Raw genomic sequence first — 22195 nt, forward strand, 5'->3', positions numbered from 1 at the left:
AACAGAAAACTAAGCAGCAACAGTTCTCTTCCCCCACTGGCAGCTCTCCCACCGCCTGCCCTTCAGCTCTGCCCCCTCCTCAGTCACAGCGTGGGTCCAGGCACCTGCCCCCAGCCTTGGATTCAGGGATGTTTTCCTTCCCTCTCTAGCATGATAGTAAGGGGAACTGCCACAAATCTGTGCTGCTTGCTCCTAGGAGAAGGAATGGCAGTGTAAGTGGTTCTTGCTAGCACAGGGGTTGAATGTGGAGCTGGCTTTTGCTGGGCAGTAATGGAAAACTTAATGCTTTAGGTGTAGTTTCCAGTGAATGTGTGAGATGCATGTCTAGAAGAATTTATTCCTTGAATAAAATGGCTTTTATCCCAATTCCTATTGCTCTAGTGTTTTCTCTCAGGAGTAGTGACTGCCTAGAGGGTTTAAGGGAGGTCAAAGCAGTGGTTTGCACAGGGATGGATAGGAATCCTAGGGATGGCTTCTGGGTTAGATCTGCCTTCAATAGGGTAACAAGTCTCAAGTCACTTGCCAGTCGTTGCTAGCACATCATAAATGGTCCCTTTGAGTAAACTGACTGATGTACCTATCTGTGCTTCATCTTTAAGGGCAAGATGACTGCTGCTACTGCAGAGTGCTGTTTCTGAGTCTTTTCCACTGTAACAGTGCTACTGTGCTGGGAATGCTGAGAGCCAAACAGCAGGTTTTGGGCACTTACCAAGCCTTTGCTGAAAGAATAAGCTTCTAGTGGCTGTGACAGGCTGAATAAAAACTGCTCACTAATTAAAGGGGTCAGATCTGCATATTGAATGTCAAGAATGTTCTGGAATTTGTGTGTGTGTAGTAGAAACAGCTATTAAAGTTTTCTGCTCTTCAGGAGAGCAAAAGGGTCTTTCTGAATGTTTGCTCTGATAAGACAAGAGGAAATTCAAGCCATGGGATGCTGAGTTGTCTTATCCTGGGCATAGCTCTGGCTCTGTAATCTCTTTAAGTGTAAGAAGTGTGTGTGTGTCTTTTTTATCCCCTCTGCCCCTGTGCATCCTAGGCATGTGTTATCAGCTCCGATAATAGCTGCAGCCAGCAAGGAATGCAAAGGGTTTTTCTCTTTAATTACCAACATTTGCATTAGGGAAATGTTTGAGGAATGGTGCTCATGAAGCAAGAGGATAATTTCTTGTATTAACACTAATGCTATGAGTTATATACTTGCTGCCTTTCTAGATATGATGTAGGCTGCCTACTGTCCCTGGAAGACTCTTCAGCTGAGGTTTTTATGGGCCAAGCTCTCTATAATTTGTGGAGAGTCAGTTGTTGGAAAAAGCATCACACAGTTTTGCACAGTGGATCCACTTCCAGTGTGTGATCTTTGCTTCTATTTTTTGTATTTATGAGGAGAAAGTAAAAATGCAGCCATGTGCACTACATTGGTCTGTCTGAAGTGGATGAACCCAGGCAAGGAGGGATGGATGCTGTCTTCCTGCAGCAGAGGAGCAAAAGCAGAAACAGTCATTTGGACTGTGGATTGATGTGTGTGCCAGAACAAATCTGCAAGGGTCTGTTATCAAGACAAAGCCCGCTCTGGCTTGCCTGCTTGGCTTCATTTCCCAGCTGGGTGGTGGTGCTGGTGAAGAATGCTTAATATCCTTTAGTGGCCCTTCCTGTTAAACAAAGGCACTATGCTTGCTTGTTCTGAAAGCTGGGTTTTGGCTTGTTTCCTTCCTCTTTTATTCCCCCTTCAAACCAGCTCTGTGAGCATAGTGCTCTAACTCAAAGCACAAGAAGAAACTGTGAAGGAACTGTTTTGTCCAGAATAACTTCAGGTTTACACCGAAACCACCAACACCTTCCTTTCCACTACCGCAGACACAACCCTGGTGTTGTGAGAACCTTTCCAGAACAGATCCTGGGAGCTCTGAAACTAAATGTAACACAAGAACAGAAATTTTATATCTTGGTAATGGGTTTTTCTTTGCCTTGAGTTTAGTTGTGTGACCCCTTCACAAGCTCTTTCCTCCTCTATTATTAGATAAAATGGGCTTGGGAAGAGGAACTGTAAGTTCCTGCAGTGATGCCTTAATAGAAGATGTATCACTGACTTGCGTGAGATTATCTCTTGGTTGCAACTCATTTACAGGATCCTCCCCCTTTAAGTGAGGCTTAAACTAATATGGTTTACTTCATAATTGGGGCAGGCTGATTTGTGTGGACAGTTATGGCAAATCATCTGATAGGTGGTAATTTGCTAAGCAGCTGGAGCTGAATTGTGTCCACAAGCTTGAAATTCATTTGCTTTAACAATAAATAAGCCTTTTGTCCCAGTAAGTTATTAAGCCTTCTTTCCCAGTACTCTAAGTCAGTGTGACACAAATGCTTCTAATAGGAAGATAAATCAAGATAGATGAGGTTCACAGATAGTTCACAGTGTAGAAGGCATGGAAAATACAGAGGAGCCACCGTCATGGGACAGTAGTCAATGCAAGCTCCTTGTGTCCTGCTGTTAAGAAATGTAATGAAACAATCTGTATTGTACATGCAGAGAAGGCATGTCTCGCCTGACATAGCAACGGTAGCTCCTGGAGGAGCCACTGGAGAGTTGCTTGGCTGGCTGGATTTCTGGTTGCCCGTGGCTTATTCTGCAACAGATCTTCATTATTGTACCGTAAATGAAACCTACATACTGAGAAGGGATGGTGTGCCTCTGTTCATCGTATGGAGCCTGTACAGGGAGTTGATGGCTGAGTGGAAAACACAGGCAAATAGTTACAGGTGGTTTTTTTAGTGGTTGCTGAGGAGCATGACCCCAGGGAGACATGCAGGTGTCCCTGCCTATGGCAGAGGGGTTGGAACCACATGATCTTCAAGGTTGCTTCTATCCCAAACCATTCTGTGAATCTTTGATATGATTCTGTGTGTCTTCCCTTTCTGTGGCAAGTGCTGATATGATTACCAAGGGTTCTGTACCAATAAGCCATGCATTATACAGCTTGCCATTTAGCTCTAACTCTACCCTTTCTTTCTCTGCAGTGCTGGAATTGCTGTAGGCTTCTATGGGAATGGAGAGACCAGTGACGGCATTCACCGGCTGACGTACTCGCTACGCCATGCAAACCGCACCGTGGCTGGTGTCCAGGACAGGGTAAGCACTAGGAAAGATGTGCTAGCAAAGAGGGAGTGTGGGAATGAGCAGACTTGCTCAGCAGCTCTTGTCTTGAATCTGGCTGTGCCCGTATCTCTTCCTATTTTTTGTTAGTCTCTGGGTTTAGAGATGTGCTAAAATTTCCATTAGCTGAGTGGTGATTGCTTCAGCTCTTCTAAAAATATCAAAGCAAACACAGCTTGTTAAATGAAGTCTTCCCTTTGCTAGGTTTATAAACAGCTTCTGATCAGCTCCCTTCCACACCCGGAAGAGGAGGCAGGCCAAAGCAGACAAATCTCTTAGTAAAATGTACCATTTTAGCACAATCAGTTGTTCTTGTGCTGCCTCTAATTTCATGGTATCATTCTGTGACCCTGATGGCAGCTAAATGTGTACATGTGTTAAAGGTTCAGCTGAGATGCTATTATTGGACTACTTTCAAACAAATTATTTTATAGATGCTTGGAAGTTGCTTTTGAAGGGTAAGCAGTCTGAGCCTCTAGGACAGAGGACTGGTAATCTGGTAGATGCCCATGACTTGCTAGTAATAATGGATCCTCTTTTACTTCCTTGACTTCTTGTCCTTTAATTATTTATCTCATTTTTGCCACCTTTTTTTAAACTCTCTCTTACATTCCCATAATACAGGTACTAGATACTGCAGTGGCCCTGAACCAAACAGCAGAACCAAACTTGCTTGTCCTGGAGGAGATGTTCACGAAGCAGACTGACTACCTGCATGTTATCCAGAAACTGCAAGGTCTCTTGGATGAGCTGGTCAGGCAAACAACTGAGATCCCCTTTTGGAAGAATGAAGAGCTGTCTCTGGAGGAGCTGGCAATTCAGATTGACCTCTATGACTGGTACAGGTGCGTAGCATGCTATAGTGTAGATGTAGTAGCATCTGTTTTGCAAGAATGATGTGTGTCTTCTGGATGGCTGAGCCAGAGGCTCTGTATATTACCGCAGGTGCTGTTGGCTCACGTAGCTCATTTGTTTCTTACAGCAAAATTGCATTGAGTTTAAATCAAAATGTGGGACAACTTTTTTCTTAACAGTGTGTATTACCAGCTGAAGGGAAGCTCACTCTGAATGTGTAGCTTGTTCTAACACTGGGATAAAAACAGCCACAGAGAGAGTTACTGTTGTGTCCTAATCAGTGTGTTGTAGTTGCATGGCACAGTAGCTAAATAGGGCAGAAAAATGGACTGGTTCCATAAGTTAACAGTGCATTCTAATGTTCCCTTTTATTAAACATGTTTAATAAAAGATTGCATCAGTGGTATTCCACAAAATTAAACCTCAGTCCACACATGTGGAATAAATAAGCATTTTCTAACAGATGTCTAGGGAATTCAAGAAGATGCAGTGCCTCTTCTTCACCTGATGGTGACCAGTTGCATATAACTTTACACAAGAACAGGGTTAGCAGTCTCATTTCTCAGCAAATGTGCATGCTGGCCATGTTGTGTAAATGTTTTTGCCTCTTTTGACTGTAGACCCAGCAAGTATCCAGAGCTCCCTGGACATTAATCATCAGTGGTGGCTTTTACTTAAAGAAAAGGACTATGTTTTTCCCATGAGTCACACTAGCTTGTTGATCTGTGCCTTTTGTCCACCAGTTTTCCTTTGCAGACTATGTATTCTGTTTGCTGCAGGTGGCTGGGATACCTGGGCCTGCTCCTCTTCCATGTGCTGATATGTTTGCTGGTGCTCTTTGGGCTCATTAGAAACTCCAGGGCCATTCTTATGGGGTAAGTCCTGACCCATGCACAGAGGATAAGGAAGGCCATCTGGATCCAAGTGACTGCTAGTTTAAAGCTTTAGGCTGTTGTTAGTTGATATCAAGGACTTCTGAGACTGAACATCTTAAATGAGCTTCTTGATGTGAAGAGACTTTGTAGAGCATAGCTCTGTGGGTAGGATTATGGCTAAGTCAGAGATCTTTGCAGGAAGGTTCTTGAGCTATAAACTGCAATAGTGCTGGTGTCCATTGCCTTCTCATGCAAGATGAGGAATTCATGTGGGCAGTCTACCTTCCAGTGGGTAGCTTTGGTAGCCTCCATTTGCTGGAAGATGGCAATGTGAATATCCTCCCTTAAATTTACAGGATTTTAAAATCTCCCTTTAATCCTCTACAGTTGTGAAGGCATTTGTTAAGTGCTGATGAGCATTGCATGTATCTGCACAACCTGGTAGCATGCCTTTTGTGTCATGCTCTGCTCTTGTTTACCTTTGGCTGTCATACCTGAAGAACAAGCAATGTTAAACTGAGAACAAACACTGGTTTGTACAGTTATGAGGAGGAGTCTTGTTGCCATGGTACTGCAATATTAATGCATGCCTATTTCTAAAAGGCACTGCAAAAGCTGCCATGCTCGGGCCCCATTGCAAGAACAAATATTCCTCTTCCTATTGTGTAGCTTGGTTTAGCTTGGCACATTTGGCAAAGGATCTGGTATCGTAAACCCAGCGACAGTTCGACAACTGACGTGGCCAAGAGTTTATCCCGGTACATGGTGATGCCATTTTAATAACTGGAATGCATATTCAGATTTATTGTTTGCCAGGTGACTTCATACCTGGCAGGTTATACAGACAAAAGTCCAAGTGTGTATGCACAGATGGTAAACCCAGGGTTTAAATTAGAATCTCATTCCCCGTTAGCCAAAAGTTCGTATTAAGGCATTCCCCAAAGGGAGCACATGGCATAAAGAAGCAAAATGTATCACAGCCAAGCAAGATGGTGAAATGCCAGTTTTAGATCTTTCAGCCAAACAGTCAGTTACTGACCCAGTCATCTTCATTTAAGATAAAACAACAAATGTGTCTTATTGATTACCCTTGCTCAGCTGAGGCACCAAGCTGTGTTGTCTGTGTGTCATAAAACCACAGAACCTTGCTGATCCCTGGATAATATTTTTTCCATCCATTTGGAAAAAGTACAATAAAGTCTTCAGTGCCTCACTCCACAGTGCTGCACAGGGGTCAGTCTGGTGAAGCTCCATTACTTCTGCAAGGTGAGCAGAATCCATTCACAGAATAGGGATTACTCAAAATCAAAATAAATTGGTAGGCTGAAGGTTTCTTTTTAATGGAGACTATAGATTTATTTTTTACAGCTCCAGTCTTCAATGAGACAAATACAACAGAAAAGAGAGATGTCCTCTCCTCACAGAGATGCTAGCACTAGGTTTGAATTAAAAGTATCTTGGTTATGAACAGGTTTTGCTTTGTTTTCTTCAGGGTGTGGGTGGGAGGGAACCTGCTTTGAAGTTTCAAAGCCTGAAGGAAAAGGTATCCCTGAGAGAGCAACCCAGTGTCCCTTGGCTTTGAAGATAGGGATACATAAAATGAAACTGCTTGTTAGTCTGTATTGCTGGAATTGAGGGAGTTGAGGAGCGCTTTTGCCTAAGCATCTCTAGCGCTCATTCTGACAGAAAAGGTGAAGAGCTAATGCACCGTTTGGGGAAGTGCAAAGCCCTTTTCCACTGGTGTGTGGTAGCTCAACATCACTGAGACCACTGCTCTGCCTTCTGTCTGCTTGATAGCAGCCACTTCCCACTGTTTCTGTTGGTAATGAGGTCCAGCTCTCAGAAGAGACCTTTGAAACCTGTGAAGAGATGGATTCACATGGCAGTGCTAGGCACTTCAGCTGTTGCTCTGAACTGTTTGCCTGCAGGTGACTGTGTCTCCTGGGGGTTTGTGGGATGCTTAGGTGCTGCTTGGAACCAAAGGCACATGTCCCAACAGGGACTAAGTGTTCCCTCTCACTGTGTTAGCCATGCAGTGCTTGCACCTAACAACCACCTGTTTATTCTAGAAACAGGAGGGATTTGTCCAATTCTTGATCAGGATGTTTTGGGGTTTTTTTTCTTTGAATATCTTTGGACCTGGAAAGTAAAGTCCAGAATGGGAATAGTGAAAGCAGTGGGACTGCAGTCATCCATCTGCTGGTCTGCCTTCCCTACAGCCACCCCTGTGTCTTTGTGCCTTGGCTTCCCTGCTAGAAGCAGGGTAAGACTTTGCTTCCACTCTCTTCTTCCTTCCCTGCAGGCCCAGGGCCAGGTAACATGGGAACCAACAGTTGGATATAAACTTCTCTGCTGCTCTTCATATAAAAGGGGATGGTTTATCTGAAGATAACTTTGGGTTTGGCAGTTGGTTTGGACTCCAAATAATACATCTTTTGGAAGGATCTGCTTGAAATCAGAGCTGCTACATCTGCCATCTGTCTGTCTCCCACAGGGTGTGCTTGCTTGGGGTGTTTGCCCTGATTGTCAGCTGGGGATCCCTGGGTCTGGAGCTGGCTGTCGCTGTGGTAAGTGGCTCTGATCCAAGTCCCATTCACCCTTTGCTGAAGGTTTATCAGTTATGAGATTAATGTTGCACTGTGTTTTATAGCACATCTTGTTCTAAGTAGCTGTCCTAGAAATTTCCATCTATGAAAAGCGGAGAGCTCCTTCCTCTGTGGTGTGATGCACTAGCTGGTACTCCAGCACTGCTGTGGTTGTGTAAAGCAGTGCTAGTGGGGGTGACGATGAGAGACTTCAGCATCTGAAGCATGACCATAGTAGAGAGTTCCCTGATGTTAACCTGGCTCAATTGTTCTTTGATACTGGTGTTCTTTGATATTCCTTTTCCCTTTTGTCTTGTGTCTGTCTAGGGCTCCAGTGACTTCTGTATTAACCCCGATGCTTATGTCTCCAAAGTGGTTGAAGAGAATGCAGTGCTTAGTGCTGGTAAGTGCTGGGACTGGCTTTGGCACAGAGTACTGTGGCTCCAGCTGTCACATAGGAGCATGGCAGGGGCTGAGAATTTAAGGCTGTGTTTGGAACAGAGGAGCTTGCACACAGTGGGAAAAGCATATGTATGTGGAGCTCTGGAAAACCAGTGTCTTCCCAAGGAAGCATTTATACCCAGATCAGAAGTGTACATGTACAGTTTTGTCAGAAGAGCCTTCAGAACCTTTCTTCTGTCTTGAAAATAACTCATAAAATGGAAAAACAGAAGTCTCTGGATTATTCTGCTTTAAGTATAGCACTCTTGAATCTTGTTCTCCTCTCTAAGTAGCAGAAGTGTGGTAATAGCAATGTGCAGTTTGAGTTGTCATTTTTAAAACTTGCTCTTGTATTCCTGAACCTAGAATAGTCATTTTTACATCTCTTATCAACAAATATCTATATTTTTTTTTTCACGGAGGCTATAAATAGTAGTTTCTTTAGTTTAAAGGGTAGATGAATGGAAAGTGCCACAAATAAGAATGATTTTTCCCTTTCCATTATAAATGCAGTATTTTTGTTTATCCTGTTCCATTTAAAGCAAGATGCTTCCATCACAGTGGCATCCAGCTGAAATACTAATGGGTTTTGGGTTTGTGGTGCCTAATTTAGACTGAAGTGATTGGTGGGATGTGGGGTGCCTCCAGTTGGGACCTCGGTGGGGGGGGCAAAAGTGTCATTTAGAACTGTGGTTTAACAAGAAAGTGCCAGCAAAGGTACTGTAAGTGCTAGAAAGGAAAAGGATTTTTCAGGACTGAGTTTGCTGCTTAGATAAAAGTTAATTTTTCTCCTACCTTCTCTCCCCTGATAGTTCCTCTGTATGATAAAACACAAATAAGCAATGACGCTGATATGCAAAAGGAACCATCTGTGTTTTCCCGAGTTCTTATTTAGTGGAATCAGAGAATCTTTGCCTTGTGTACAGAAGGTCTAGTGTATGGCTGGGTGCTTAGCCAAATGCTGCCTCTCACTGTGCAACTGATCAGAAATTAGGTAGGTAGCTATGGCTGAGGATTCAGGGATTGGAAGCAATAAGAACTGTTTGTCTGGAGGCAGACTGCAGTATGAAAGAGTATGTACAAGTTGATATTATCACTCTACAGCTTATTTTTGGAATGCCTTATTTATTGATTTCCCGAGAAGGAGAGAAGAGAGCCAGGCAGCTCTCTTTGTAACAAAGAAATGCAATAAGGGAGGAGAATGAGTGTTTATCACCACCCAAAATGAAAATCCTCTCTTGGCTGTGAAGGTGACAAAGCGGCACCAAGGTACCAAGCTAGTCTTCCAGTTGTTCAAGGAGGCAAACAGGTCAGTGAGGCCAAGGGGAAATACTTGGCTCTAATTTGGTAGCCCAAATCAGTTCTGGAGCGTGTTTGGTAACAATTAGATTGACCCTGGGAAACTGAAGAAACACCCCTTTGTGCGATTTCTCTGTTTCAGTTGTCCTTGCCTGCTTGGCTCCTAACAGTGAGTGTAGGACTGACATTCTGTCCCTCCTCCTGCTTCCCTGGGCAGGGACAGCCAACTCCCCCGGGTGAAATCAGGCTGTTCTGACAGCACCACCACCTTTAACAGTTGTTAAGGCTCCATAAATAACAGTGAATGGGTCCAAGTGAAACGCTGAAGAGGAGGAAGAGCAGGTGTTGTCACAGGCTTGAGTCGGAAGGATGGCCCCTTCTGTGGGAGGCTGGTGTGTCAGCTCCCTGCTGTCAGGCAGCCGCTGCGTGTTCCTCAGCGCCTTCTCCTTCTTTCAGAGGGAAATCAGTCTAACTTCTGAGCCTGCCATTGCACTAGGCAGCTGGCTGGGAGATGATCCAATGTTCTGCCTTTCCCATGTGGATTTTCACTGCTGTGTCATAGTTCATGATCAGGAAGCTACGGAAATAGCTCATGGTCCCCAAAGTCGGGACACTTGCATGCACCTGAGCAGGAAGGAAAGTCACGATGCAGTGTGGGACTGCTCAATGACACTCCTTAGAAACATCTTTAAAAGTGTTGGTATCCCTTCACATGCTTGTCTGTAAATTGTAGCAGCTGCTTTGTCATCAGCTGAGCCATATATACACCAAGAGCTTGAAGAGGCAGGGTAGGCAGCTGGCAGCCAGCATCAAGTGTGGTCCTCTTGGAGGAAGATGCCCTGTTTGAAGGGTCATTATTCTAGTGCATGGAATCTTCACACTCTCTGGTTTGCTGCCTCTGCTCTTTGGATGATGCTCTCCAACATTAACAACAGGACAGACAAATGAGGCAGAAACAAAAATTGCTCCAGAAACAAAAATTGCTCCAGCTAGTTTCATCAGAGTAAAATCAGAGTGTACGTGACCAGGAATTTTTGAGCTCAGAAAAGAGCTGACTAAGAGTGTGAGTGGATGGAAGGGCTCAGGTCACCCATGGAAGAAGAATCCATTGGGAATTTGAATATATATATCACATTTAGTAATCACATTTACCTTGGGGAATCACTTCTGCTGAAGTTGAGCTGAGAGGGCACTCATGCCCTCATGCCCTGAGGGCACTCAGTCTTGCCTAGGTACCTGCTTTTGGCATGTCACATACTGGGCTAGGTGGTGCCATATATTTTTAAGGATAGAAGAACCAACAACTAACCTTAAGAAGCTTTGTAGTGCTGGGTCAATTTTTCCCTTTAATCACTATTCTTAGTTGTTATGTTTAAATATAATGTGTTGTAATATTCCAAACCCTCTGCTCTGGCATTCAAACAGAGATTAATGCTGCTCACTTCTGCCTGGTGAGGTGGGAGATTGGTGTATTTGCAGTGCTGTTATGTTTTGGTGATAGTTATAGTAGGTTTCACAGAAAAATAACTGTGGTGCTGTCATGGTTTAACCCCAGGCATCAACTCAGCCCCACACAGCCACTTGTTCGCTTCCCCCTAGTGGGATGGGAGAGAATGGGAAGGGTGAAAGTGAGAAAACTTGTGGGTTGAGATAAAGACAATTCAGTAAGTAAAGCAAAAGCTACACAAGCAAGCAAAGCAAAGCAAGGACTCAATTCACCACTTGCCAGGTCAGGTCAGGCAGGTGTTCAGCCATCTCCAGGACAGCAGGGCTCCATCACAGGTAATGATGACTTGGGATGGTGATAAATGCCATCACTCCCAATGTCCCCACTTCCTCCTTCATCCCCGGCTCTATATGCTGATCATGACATTGTACAGTCTGGGACATCCCTTCGGTCATTTGGGGTCAGCTGTCCTGGCTGTGTCCTCTCCCAACTCCTTGTGCATCCCCAGCCTCCTTGCTGGTGAGGAGCAGAAGAGGCTTTGGCTCTGTGTAAGCACTGCTCAGCAGTCACTAAAACACCCCTGTTTCTGGCACAAATGCAAATCACAGCCCCATATCAGCAACTATAAAGAAAATTAACTCTACCCCAGCCAAAACCAGCACAGTTGGATACTGGGCAACTGGTATGTTAATATTCCTGTTTGTCTATTAATTGCTGTTTGTAAATCTAAACAGAATTAATGGAGCTGAGACTAATCTGATCAAGTGCATTATTATTGTTGTCATGTTTTTAGCTGATCTCCTTGTTTTGTAGATAAAACGTACTGCATTAAGAAAAGGGAGGGAGGGAGGAGAACAGGGAGCAAAGAGCCTTAATGCAGGTTTCCTGGAGAAGGAAAGCCTTAAATCATTTTGCAGAAGAGGCTGATATATGTGCCTAACTCATCCAGTATTCATTAATTGAGATAAAGCCAATGGAGTTGAACAGTGTCTGTATAATCGGCTCCTGCTGTTAGTCAAAAGACTTGGTGCGGCCAAGATGTTTATTTTCAAAGCAGGAGGCCATCTTCTAGTTTCATCCTTTTTCACTGTTGTTGTGTTATTATCAGATGACTTATTGCATACAATTAAATAAGAAGGCACAATCTGTCTAAGCAACAGGCAGAGCTTTCTCATATAAATGCTATGCAGATCTGCCCCTTTGCTGTCAGAATGTTGCCTTAGGGAAATGAAATTCCTGGTGGAGAACATCTTACCTGGGTAGGAAAACCTGGGCAAAAGGCATGTCTTCCTTTGACATCACAGGTGATAGACTTCAGCTTTCTCTGCTGGTTGAACCCACAGAGACACTCTCATCTGGGTGTATATGTAAAATGTGAGATGCTTAGAGAATGCTCAAGTAGGGCTGGGAAAAGCTGTTCTAGGTGTGAGGAGATTTTCCAGCTAGGATCTGCTCATTACCCTACAGACCTTCTCACTGCCTTTTGGCAGGTGCATAATGCCATTTTTGCATTTCAGCTGGGCTTTGAAGTGAATAGTAAGTCTCCATGGTTGCAAAGCAATAAGTAGCTCTAGCAGCTGAAGCTGTCTTTAGCAGGCAGCTCTACTTTCCTTTCTAGGAAACCCAGATTTTGCAAAAATAAAGCATTTTGTGTAGTTCCCTTCCCTGCCTTCTGCTCCCTCACTGCCTGTGCACTAAAAGAGTGGGTCAGGAGGATTGCTGCAGGCATAGGCAGCTGCAAACGTGACCCTGCCTAATCCTTCTCCTGTGAACTAGTTTGCCTAAAGGCTGGCTTCAAAACTCACATCCAACCTTCAGGAATTTTCCTTGAGAGGAAAATGAATTGGAAAGATAATTACAGCAAGGAATTGCCTGGAGCTGTTAGAGAGCAAATGTTGGGTTAGTGTAGCTGTTTTCTGGACAGAAAGGGGAGATTTGGGGGACGTACAGGATAGCCTCCACCAGGTTTAAAACTGGTGGAGGTGCCTCCTGCTCTTTACTCTTTCCCAGCCTGATTGTATGGAGGCAGGGATCACATTCCTCTTAATTTCCAGGCTTTGCAGTGTATGATCACTTTAAGGCAGCTTTACTGCCTATTGTAGCTTTAGCTTTAAAGCACCACAGCTATTAGTGTGCTGGGTTCAGTGCAGGGGAAAGCTGCTCCTGCTGTCTTTGCCATTTTGGAAAGCATGTTTTATGTACGGTGTCACACTTGTCAGCTGCAAAGCCAGTGCTACCACAGTGAAGCCTTGTTGATCCTGCCTTCCAGGGGCAAGCAAGGGAAACACTTCACTGTACTGCTTTTTCCTTCACTTGTAACCAGCAATCTTTATCCTGGGCTTACAAGCTGCAAACTATGATGATATTGGGAACTCTTCTCTGTAATCTGCCCGCCAGGGGTGATCCAAAAGGCCCTCAAGAAACATTTCTAGAGCTATATATTAGCAGCATGTCGTGCAACTGAATGCACTTACGAAGGTGATGTAAAACTGATACCACTGTGAAAGCCTAAGAGAAACTTATAGTGGTTTGTTGGTTTAAAATAAATAGGTGGCAAAATCATAGAATGATAGAATAGTTAGGGTTGGAAAGGACCTTAAGATCATCCAGTTCCAACCCCCCTGCCATGGGCAGCGACACCTCACACTAAACCATGCCACCCAAAGCTCTCTCCAACCTGGCCTTGAACACCGCCAAGGATGGAGCATTCACAACTTCCCTGGGCAACCCATTCCAGTGCCTCACCACCCTCACAGTAAAGAACTTCTTCCTTATATCCAATCTAAACTTCCCCTGTTTAAGTTTTAACCCGTTACCCCTTGTCCTATCACTACAGTCCCTAATGAAGAGTCCCTCCCCAGCATCCCTATAGGCCCCCTTCAGATACTGGCAGGCTGCTCTGAGGTCTCCACGCAGCCTTCTCTTCTCCAGGCTGAACAGCCCCAACTTTCTCAGCCTGTCTTCGTACAGGAGGTGCTCCAGTCCCCTGATCATCCTCGTGGCCCTTCTCTGGACTTGCTCCAACAGCTCCATGTCCTTCTTATGTTGAGGACACCATAACTGTATGCAGTGCTGCAAGTGAGGCCTCACGAGAGCAGAGTAGAGGGGCAGGATCACCTTCAAACTGCTGGTCACACTTCTTTTGGTGCAGACCATGTGTGATGCTGTGGATTGCTGTGCTGTTCTCTCAGCACAGGTGCATTTTAATCCATTTTCCCATCACCATTGAGTGTGATTTATGAGCCTGGGAGGAGCAGTCCTTTCTTTGGCTCAGTAGTTGTGGACAGTTGCTTGTGTGGTCCGGCCAGTGAGTCACACAAAGCAGTTCCTGCTCCCCATTGCTGTTTGGAGGCTTGGCTGGGGAGATGCAGGTCATCCCAGAGAAAGAGTCGGTGGGAGGGAGATGGAGCAGCTGGCAGAAGCTGCCCCAAAGTAGGCTAATGAATTATAAATACCAGCTGTCAGGTTACATTGCCAGCGTGCAGGAGCTGACAGGCTGTGGTGTACCACTTGGTCTCCAGTGTGTTGGCTCGCCCAAAGGTGTGTTCAATATTTATGGGAAGTCAGGATACACTCAGGTCTGCTTCCTTCACAGCTCTGCTTCTTGTGGTTGTGCCATTTGCTGATTTCTGAGTTGGGGCTGTTGAATATAGCTTTGCAGCTTGCAATTTTTGTGACTGAAAGTCACAGAAGATTAAAGAGAATGGGGAAAAGGATGCTAGTGGCGGGGGGAAATGCAGAAGACGTGTGTTTTGGGGCTTTTGTAGTCTTTATTGAGCCAACATCACTTAAAAGAACCTGCTGATTTTGCTGATGCCTTTATTCATCTAAAGAAGAACTGTAAATGTCTAAGAAATAATCTAAAGGCATCTGGATGATAAGTTTTCAGAGCTCCCTTCCTCAATGGCATTATTGAGAACGGCAGGGGAAAGCCTATTATTTGTAATTTGGGCATGTTGGCAGTTGGTATAGTATTATGGAGGGCTTATGAGGGCATCAGGCTGGTTTCATACATATCTGAATGAGGAGGAATATAACTGTCTTCAAGCCTGTAAATAAATGATGCTGGTAGCAGAGCACTGTAAGGTTATATCTGGAAGTTTGTCAGTATGTCTTCACTGTACTAGGATTACTGGTAGAGCTACTCAGTATTAAGACTGACTTTTGGGATGTCACCAGCAAATGAGCTGAGGTTCCTTGAACAGGTAACATGTTGCTGTTACCCTAATGCATGGTAAGAGCTTTCTTCCCTGATCAAGCTTGCATTATTGACTCGATACTGAAAATGGCTTCTTTACATAAGTAAAAAGAAGGATGCAAAGAAAATGACATGCACTCTTTTAGTTAAAGTTTAATTAAAGACTTCTAATTAAAGTCTAATTGTGTGCAATTACATATCCATCAGCAAACAGACTACCATTTACATGTTCATCACTAATACGTGTCAGAAGGACAAGAACTTTTTCCATCCGTTTCCTCGATTGCTTTCAAAGTGACACCATTTTTAGGAGGCGATATTAGTAAGTTAGGACTTTCTTGAATTAGGAGGACTTCTCATGATCTTCTACACAACATTGCCTAAAACCAGTCTACCCTTGAACTTGAATCCCAAGCTGCGAAGATGGATTTTGGGTGGGTGTCTTTTGCCCCTTTTTCTTTCAAACACTTGAACTTACGTTTGGGAAGTGGTGTATTCAGCATTGGGTAGTACAAGATGTGTGTATGCACCTCCTTTGGCCCAACAGCACACTGTTTTGATAGCAGCCTGTGTTATGTCACTGTTACTGCCTGTCCTGTGCTAGTGTTTTGTGGCTGTGTAGCGATCTTGCTGGTGAACTGAATGGGCTGAAGGTTGTGTTCTCTCTGCTGTGTGCCCTAGACAGCAGCCTGTAGTTACTTTAAGTGTCTGTAGAATGGTATTCTGACACTCAGAAGTTGCAGAAATTAATCATCCAGTTGGATGTATCCAAGAGTGAGGTTTTGTCTTATATTTATACAGTGGATAGTGCTGAATTCTGTTTGGATGTTTCATCTAACTATTTGAGTGGGAAAACCCCATTGCCTTTCACTCTTCAAGAAAACAAATCTTGGTTTTCTCCCCAAAGACAGCTTACATCCCTTTCTCTAGTGCCATCCACGCACTGTAATCCTACATGGAGAGATGGAAGTGATTCCATTTATATTGCATTTTCATTTTGTGTATTGCTTTCAGAACTGAACACCTCCCTTGTGGCAGTTGTATAATGCTGCAAAGCTGGAACAGTGTGTTATTCCAGTATAATGGAACAATGAATGTCCTTTTCTCTTTGTAGATACTCTCCGCTATTACATGACCTGTAGTGCTGGATACCCAAACCCTTTTCAGCAGGTGAGTATAAGCATCCTTCTCCCCTTCTCAGCATCCTGCTGGGTATAGGTTAAATGCTTTTGATGCCAGCACGCAACAAGTTGCAAGGTGTTAGCTTTATGGAGCACTCCACCTGTTGGTAAAGCTTTGGTAGCTACTTCCCAGCTGTGCAAGAGGTGGCACTGTGATTTAGTGAGTGTTGTTTTCCAACTTCATCACTATCTGCATAGTTGCATTTCCAAGGTGCCCTCTTAGAAGGGCCAGTGTGTAATGTGGTGAGGACCATGGCTCTGTTTGTGGTATCTCTGTTTATATGGCACTCTTAGAGCAGCAACATGAAGAAAGAGCACCCACAATTAATGCCAGAGTGGGAAACTACATCGTGCTTTGAATCTCATGCAGGTTCTTTTAGGTTAAACAGTAGCAATGGTTCACTCCCAAAATGTGAGGGAGTGATTCTCACAGATGCCTCTTAAATCCTTTGGATGTTGAAGGGTTTGTACCCTGAAGTATAAATGTGAGTCATTATTCTTTTGTGTGGGGGCTGAAGAACAGCACCTGGGTCCATCCCAAACTTTGTCTTATGTATCAGAGGCCAGAATGAACCCACACCACCCACCATTTGGCAGACACCAGCTGCTTCACCATTTATATTTAGGATTTTTTAAGTCTTGTCTTCCTCTGTTTTAAAGGGTGGGGTAAGAACACTTCAAGCTGTGGTATGATGCACCATTGCCATCTGTTGCATTTCTGGTTGTTCTGTATACGCTCTGACATGCTATTGCATGTGAAATTCCTATGGATGCCTTAATGGGATGTGAAGGCTGCACCCTAATACAAACAACTTCTGGTGTTAACATTAAGTCTCTCTCAGCCATCTGACTTAGTAGAAAAATCCAGCTGTGCTTTGGTGAGAACATGAGTACTTTGTCTTTTCTTTCTCCTTACCCTCTGTCCCGGAGCCAGCTCCAGCTGTGTGTATGGGTTTTGTGTATGTATTTTGTTGTTGTTTGTTCTTTTGGTTCTTCCTTTCCCCTATTCTTTCTGTCTGTACTTCTTCCAGGTTGGTAAAAGTCAGATTTAACCCTCTTGCAGCTGCTTCCATGTTAGTTGAGACAATCTTAACTTGTACCATTCGTACAGATGATGCTTCGGTATTTGGGAAGTAGGATTTAAGTCTTTTCCCAGGAGTTGTGTTGGTGCATATGTCCTGGCTGAAACGTTGCATGTTTTGTGTCGAGCAGAAGCTGTCAGCAAGTCACAAGGCTCTGGTAGAAATGCAGGATGATGTTGTGGAACTCATGAGGTCAGCAAGCAGAGAGCACCCCACCTCCAAGGTAACTCTCCTCAAGTTGGCTCTCTGTGTGGTTTCTGCCTTCCCTTACCCTTGTACAAAGCCTAACATCAGCTCCTGCTAAGTGATTTCATGTAGTAATTGCTAGCTTGTTGCTTACAGGAGTATCTTACTCGGATCCAGGAGGTTTTAAATTCAACAGAGATCAACTTGCAGCAACTGACAGCTTTAGTAGACTGCCGGAGTCTGCATTTGGTGAGTACTCAGTAACTGGGCTTGAGCTAAGAAAGAACAAAGGGGATGAAGAGCCTGTAGTGTACTGATTATTTTGGTGTTTCAAATCTCTGCTGTGCCAGAACAGTTTGCAACAGCTTTTACTGTTTGATTCCAGCAGAAAGGAGAATGGGCATTTGGATCAAGTTAGCTTTCTGTTTAAAAATCAACATAGGAAACTAGATAACACGCCTTTATACATCTACAAGCTGCAGCACTAAGGTTTCAGGGCTCTCAGATGGGATTTTTTCCATAGCATATGGCTTATTGACTTTCCCATGGGGTGGAATGCCTTAAAGCTGCAGTATAGCATGGACTAACTGTTGCCCTAGCTGAATTGCTGGAAACATATAAGCGGATAGTCTGTGATGTGTTCCTGGGCCACAGGACGTAGTGAGGGAGCTGAGGTGCTTAAAGAAAAATGTGTTATCTTAAGTGAGCCTTTGCTTTCTTTTCTACCATGCCCCCCCCATCACTCCCCATTTTTTTTCCCTCCTCATTCTTACTATGTGGGGTTGAAAATATTTCCATATCTAAATCTGAGATGTGCTTTTTGAGAGGAAATAAGGGTTACATCAGTTATGAAAAACACTTGAGGTCCCTGAAATTAAACCAGAAATATGCTCTGGAAAAGAAACTACAATGTCTTAAGTTGTTTCAGAGACTGCAGTCCAAGGGAAGGGCTTTTGAATTAGAGCTCAATGTTAACTCTCTAATGATCAGGAAACTCTGCTCATTTCTCTCTCCAGGATTACGTCCAGGCTTTGACGGGCTTTTGCTATGATGGAGTGGAAGGCCTCATCTACCTGGTTCTCTTCTCCTTTGTCACAGCCCTCATGTTCAGTTCCATTGTGTGCAGCGTCCCACACACTTGGCAGCAAAAGAGGTATAGAGAGGGTTTGAATCCTGTAGCATTGTAGAGCTCTTTTCTAATGAAGACTGGCTATTGGACTTGTGCCCGTGAGCATATGGAGCTCTTTCCCATATGATCCCAGGAGTGTGAGGGATGAGGCTTTATAAGCACAGGTCCAACACACAAAAAAAATGTTGGCTTTTGTTCTGGCTGTGGTTAGTACTTACATCTGAACCTTATTGCACTGGAATACTATGTGTGCAAAGTACTTAGTACACTGTAGGACTGTAAGTCAAGACAGAGATTAATGATTATAGCTATAGAGGGAGGTAATGCTTGAACTACGTGCCATCTCTGTAAAATGCCTGTTCTCTTGCATTGCTTTGAGGCATTTATTCTAGTATGGGGAAGAGAATTGGAATGAGAAGCAGTTCACACTTGCCTTTTTGGATTTGCTTATACTGAGGTGACTGACTTGCATAGCTAATAGAAACCAGAACTGTCTTGGTGGCAGTAACATGGACAGATGAAATACTTGCAAGTTGGTGGCAATCATCTAGCAGCAGAGTTGTTGGGAATTAGTATTAATGGTTCAGGCTGATCAGGAGGTGTTGAGCAAACCTTTGCTTCGCTGACTGGCTGCTGCCATCACATGCAGCTATTAAAATAGCTTTGAGTTTTCTGTTCTTGCAGAAGAGCAGCAGTCTGTGCAGCAAACTCTCTTCTGTGGTCCTGAAACACAATTTTTGTGGTCTAAACCCAGGCTCAAGGTTCAAAGATCAAAATAAAATGGAACATCCTGAACAATAGCAGGAAGCCAGAGCCCGCCAGGCCTGCAGTGCCCAGAGAAAGCCTTGGGAAGTGCGTTAGAGTAGCACTTGAGAAAATGGCTGGTTTCCTTACCTCTTCCACATGCAGCTGCAGAGACATTACCAAGAAGATAATGGTTGTCTGTTTAAGGAGAAAGGTTTACACAGTGGTATCTCTCTTGTGCTGCATTCCATGTGGGCTGCTGCCTGCCCTGCCAACCCCAGCAGGCTCTGACTGCTGCTGTGAACTGAAGGATTCCCTCTTGCATTCCCTCCAGCATCACTGCTTCCTCTACCTCCCTCTGGGAAGTGGAGGATGTCATCCTTTATTGCCTGTAAGAGCCTCTCCAGGCTGCAATTCCCTAAATAAATCTTCAGTGCCACCTTGTGGTACAGGAGCTGTGGGTGATGTTTGGGTGATGTTTGGTGATGTCCATGCTGTCTCTCCCAGCAACAGTGCTTCCTACAGAACCCTTTACTAGCTTTGTTAACCATCACTAAAGTGTATTTCAAACCTTGGTGCTTCATCCTATAGGGAGATAAAATAGCAGCATATATTATGTAGGAGGGACAAAAGATTAATATGGGAAGGAGGAAAGGAACCAGTTGGCAAACAGCTCTGCTCTGCGTTAAAATTGGTTTAAAATTCTGTCACTTTTGAGAGAATAAAGGCTTTAGACATGAATGTTGCAGTTTAGTCTCTCTGAAGACTTCTGAGATTGTGCTAGAAGCTGAAGCAGACTCATAACCAGAATGGGAGTTCAGAGGAGTCTACAGAGGCTTATCCTTAAAAGCTCTTTGGACATGGCTACAAGAAACAGAAGGACACGGATTGTTGTTTTGGAGGATGCTTTCTGTGGGATGCTTGGCACTACCTCCCCGCTGTCTCTGTTTTGTTTTGTTCAGTGCTGTGTGTTTCAGGATCTGTGTCCATCCTTTGGCTGCATGACTGGGCAGTTGCAGAACTCTGCGGTCTGCCAAGCCTTGGGAGAAGACCGTAGGGTGACTGTAGGGGCTCATGCAGTGTAAAAGTCCAGATGGTGTCTGTGGGAGGTCTGAGTCACTCTGGTGTAGGCTGTGTTTGACACTGCCACCCTGAGGCATCCCAAATGGGTATGAATGTGGAGGTGTGGAAGATGGTTGGGAGGTTCCTAGGATTACCATGGTTTCCTGCAAACCTCACATGTGGGGTAATTGTAGGGTTCTAGGAACTTTTTCTCCTTCTTGCAGAAGCTCAGATGATGATGGGGAAGAAGAATCAGCTGCTCAAGGGAGTAGACAAACACACGATAATCTTTACAGAGTGCACATGCCCAGCCTCTATAGCTGTGGGAGTAGTTATGGCAGTGAGACCAGCATTCCAGCAGCAGCACACACAGTCAGCAATGCTCCTGTCACAGAGTACATGTGAGTATCTCGACAAGAAGGCTGTACTGCGGCTTGTCCAGGTTGCTTCACTCTCATTTCTATTGTTGCAAGCACTCAAGGCACACACTTTTGGCCAAGCAGTAGGAAGTGATGAAGGTTTTTGTCCCAAGTGTCAAAAGACATATCTTCTTGTTGGTATCTACTGGGAGAAGGGAATAGCTTAGAAGTGCTGCAGTAGAGAAAGAGCTGTATTAGCATGCTCCAAACTGTGAACAGCTTTGTCCTGCAGGATTTAGGAATCTGTCTAGAGAAAAGAAGTAGGAAAGTATTGTCTGGGCTCCTTATAACAAAATTATTCTGATCACCAGAAGAGTTAATTCTTCAGACAGAACAGTCTTGCCTCCTTAGAGGCAAGATTTTAAGCCTCCTTAGAGACTAAGAGCCAAGACAAAGCCTTCAGGCTCTGTCCTTCCACCATATTTGCAGTCAGCTCTGACATCTGTTACAGTCTGGAGCTACCTAGTCCAGGTGGGATCTTACAGAGCTTTCTCCAGAAGTGCCTACCCCTGATCACACTTGGACTAACTTCAGGACCCATCTTTTTTTTTGGGCTGGCACATCATTTGGTTCTTCCCTTTAGACTTTGTCCTCATTTTATCTCATTTCTGCAGCTTGGCAGTTCTGACGCTGTAAGGAGGCAGATTTTCCTGTGGATCTATTTTTAAATCACTTGACACGATTCAGTGTGGGCCCTTCTGAGTAAGAGAAGTGCTTAATCTGAGGGAAATAACACCTAGCTTTATGCCCTTGCCTGGAAAAGGGGGGATCCACCTGCCCTGTAGGAAAAGCTTTGAGAGAGACTGACCTGATACGGTAGTTCTGGGGGTGTGTATGCTCTGTCCCATGGCACTGTCAGAGACCTTCCCCAGCAAAGCATGGCACATGCCCCCTGTTACCATGTGTGTCTTCCTTTCCTAGGAGCCAGAATGCAAATTTCCAGAACCCCCGTTGCGAGAATACCCCGCTCATTGGCCGGGAGTCCCCACCTCCCTCAGTAAGTCTCTCTTTACTGCTCCTCTCTGCTTCAGCGACTTTGGGGAACACACGTTTACCACTCCTGTATACTCTCAAGGGAGCTGATTGTGCAGCAAAACACAGGATCTGGCCCATAAATGGCAGCAGTTTGAGTAGACGAGCCGTGTCTCACCTGCCATGGAGAACAAAACCCTGCTGTGCTACTTTGGACATTGCACATAAAAAGAATACAATTGGAATCTGTTAACGCTGGTAATCCTATGGGCCCAGTCCTACCACCACTGAAGTTTGCATGAGTATATCCTGGTGGGTGACTTCAGCAGGATGATTCACTTGCATGCAGTGTACTTGCTATCTGTGGCATTGGTTCCTCAAGTTTAAAAGAAGCTTGGTAAAACAGTAAATGCAGAGTTATCGCTGAACCTCTCTCCTTAATCTGCCCTAAAGAGATGATAGGATGAAACCTGTATTATTTTTCTTTTTGTTGAGATTTTTGGTTTTTTTTAAACCTTTCTTTCACAACTGTTTTACTTTCTTTGGAATCTATTTTTTTTGTATTTAAT

At 44.3% G+C, this 22195-nt stretch overlaps 1 protein-coding gene across 4 annotated transcripts in view; it reads left to right on the forward strand.

The window, feature by feature from the left end:
* Positions 1 to 22195, forward strand: part of TTYH3 (tweety family member 3) — a 79143-nt gene that overhangs the window by 44309 nt on the left and 12639 nt on the right. For 3 of the 4 annotated variants that reach the window (XR_009726061.1, XM_061356978.1, XM_061356979.1), the window contains exons 3-13: positions 3016 to 3127; positions 3776 to 3996; positions 4786 to 4881; positions 7376 to 7448; positions 7794 to 7869; positions 15966 to 16021; positions 17245 to 17337; positions 17457 to 17549; positions 18317 to 18453; positions 20460 to 20636; positions 21576 to 21651. Coding sequence is in view for 3 of the 4 variants with exons in the window: in XM_061356978.1 (XP_061212962.1) it covers positions 3016 to 3127; positions 3776 to 3996; positions 4786 to 4881; positions 7376 to 7448; positions 7794 to 7869; positions 15966 to 16021; positions 17245 to 17337; positions 17457 to 17549; positions 18317 to 18453; positions 20460 to 20636; positions 21576 to 21651 (1210 nt within the window). In the remaining variant the exon portion in view is untranslated. The remainder of the gene's footprint in view (positions 1 to 3015; positions 3128 to 3775; positions 3997 to 4785; positions 4882 to 7375; positions 7449 to 7793; positions 7870 to 15965; positions 16022 to 17244; positions 17338 to 17456; positions 17550 to 18316; positions 18454 to 20459; positions 20637 to 21575; positions 21652 to 22195) is intronic. The other variant, XM_061356980.1, reaches the window with a different exon arrangement.

Source organism: Neopsephotus bourkii, unplaced genomic scaffold, assembly GCF_033783945.1.
Source record: "Neopsephotus bourkii isolate Nb327-2 ecotype Australia unplaced genomic scaffold, CSIRO-AGI_Nbou_v1 NB_882, whole genome shotgun sequence".
Lineage (NCBI taxonomy): Eukaryota > Metazoa > Chordata > Aves > Psittaciformes > Psittacidae > Neopsephotus > Neopsephotus bourkii.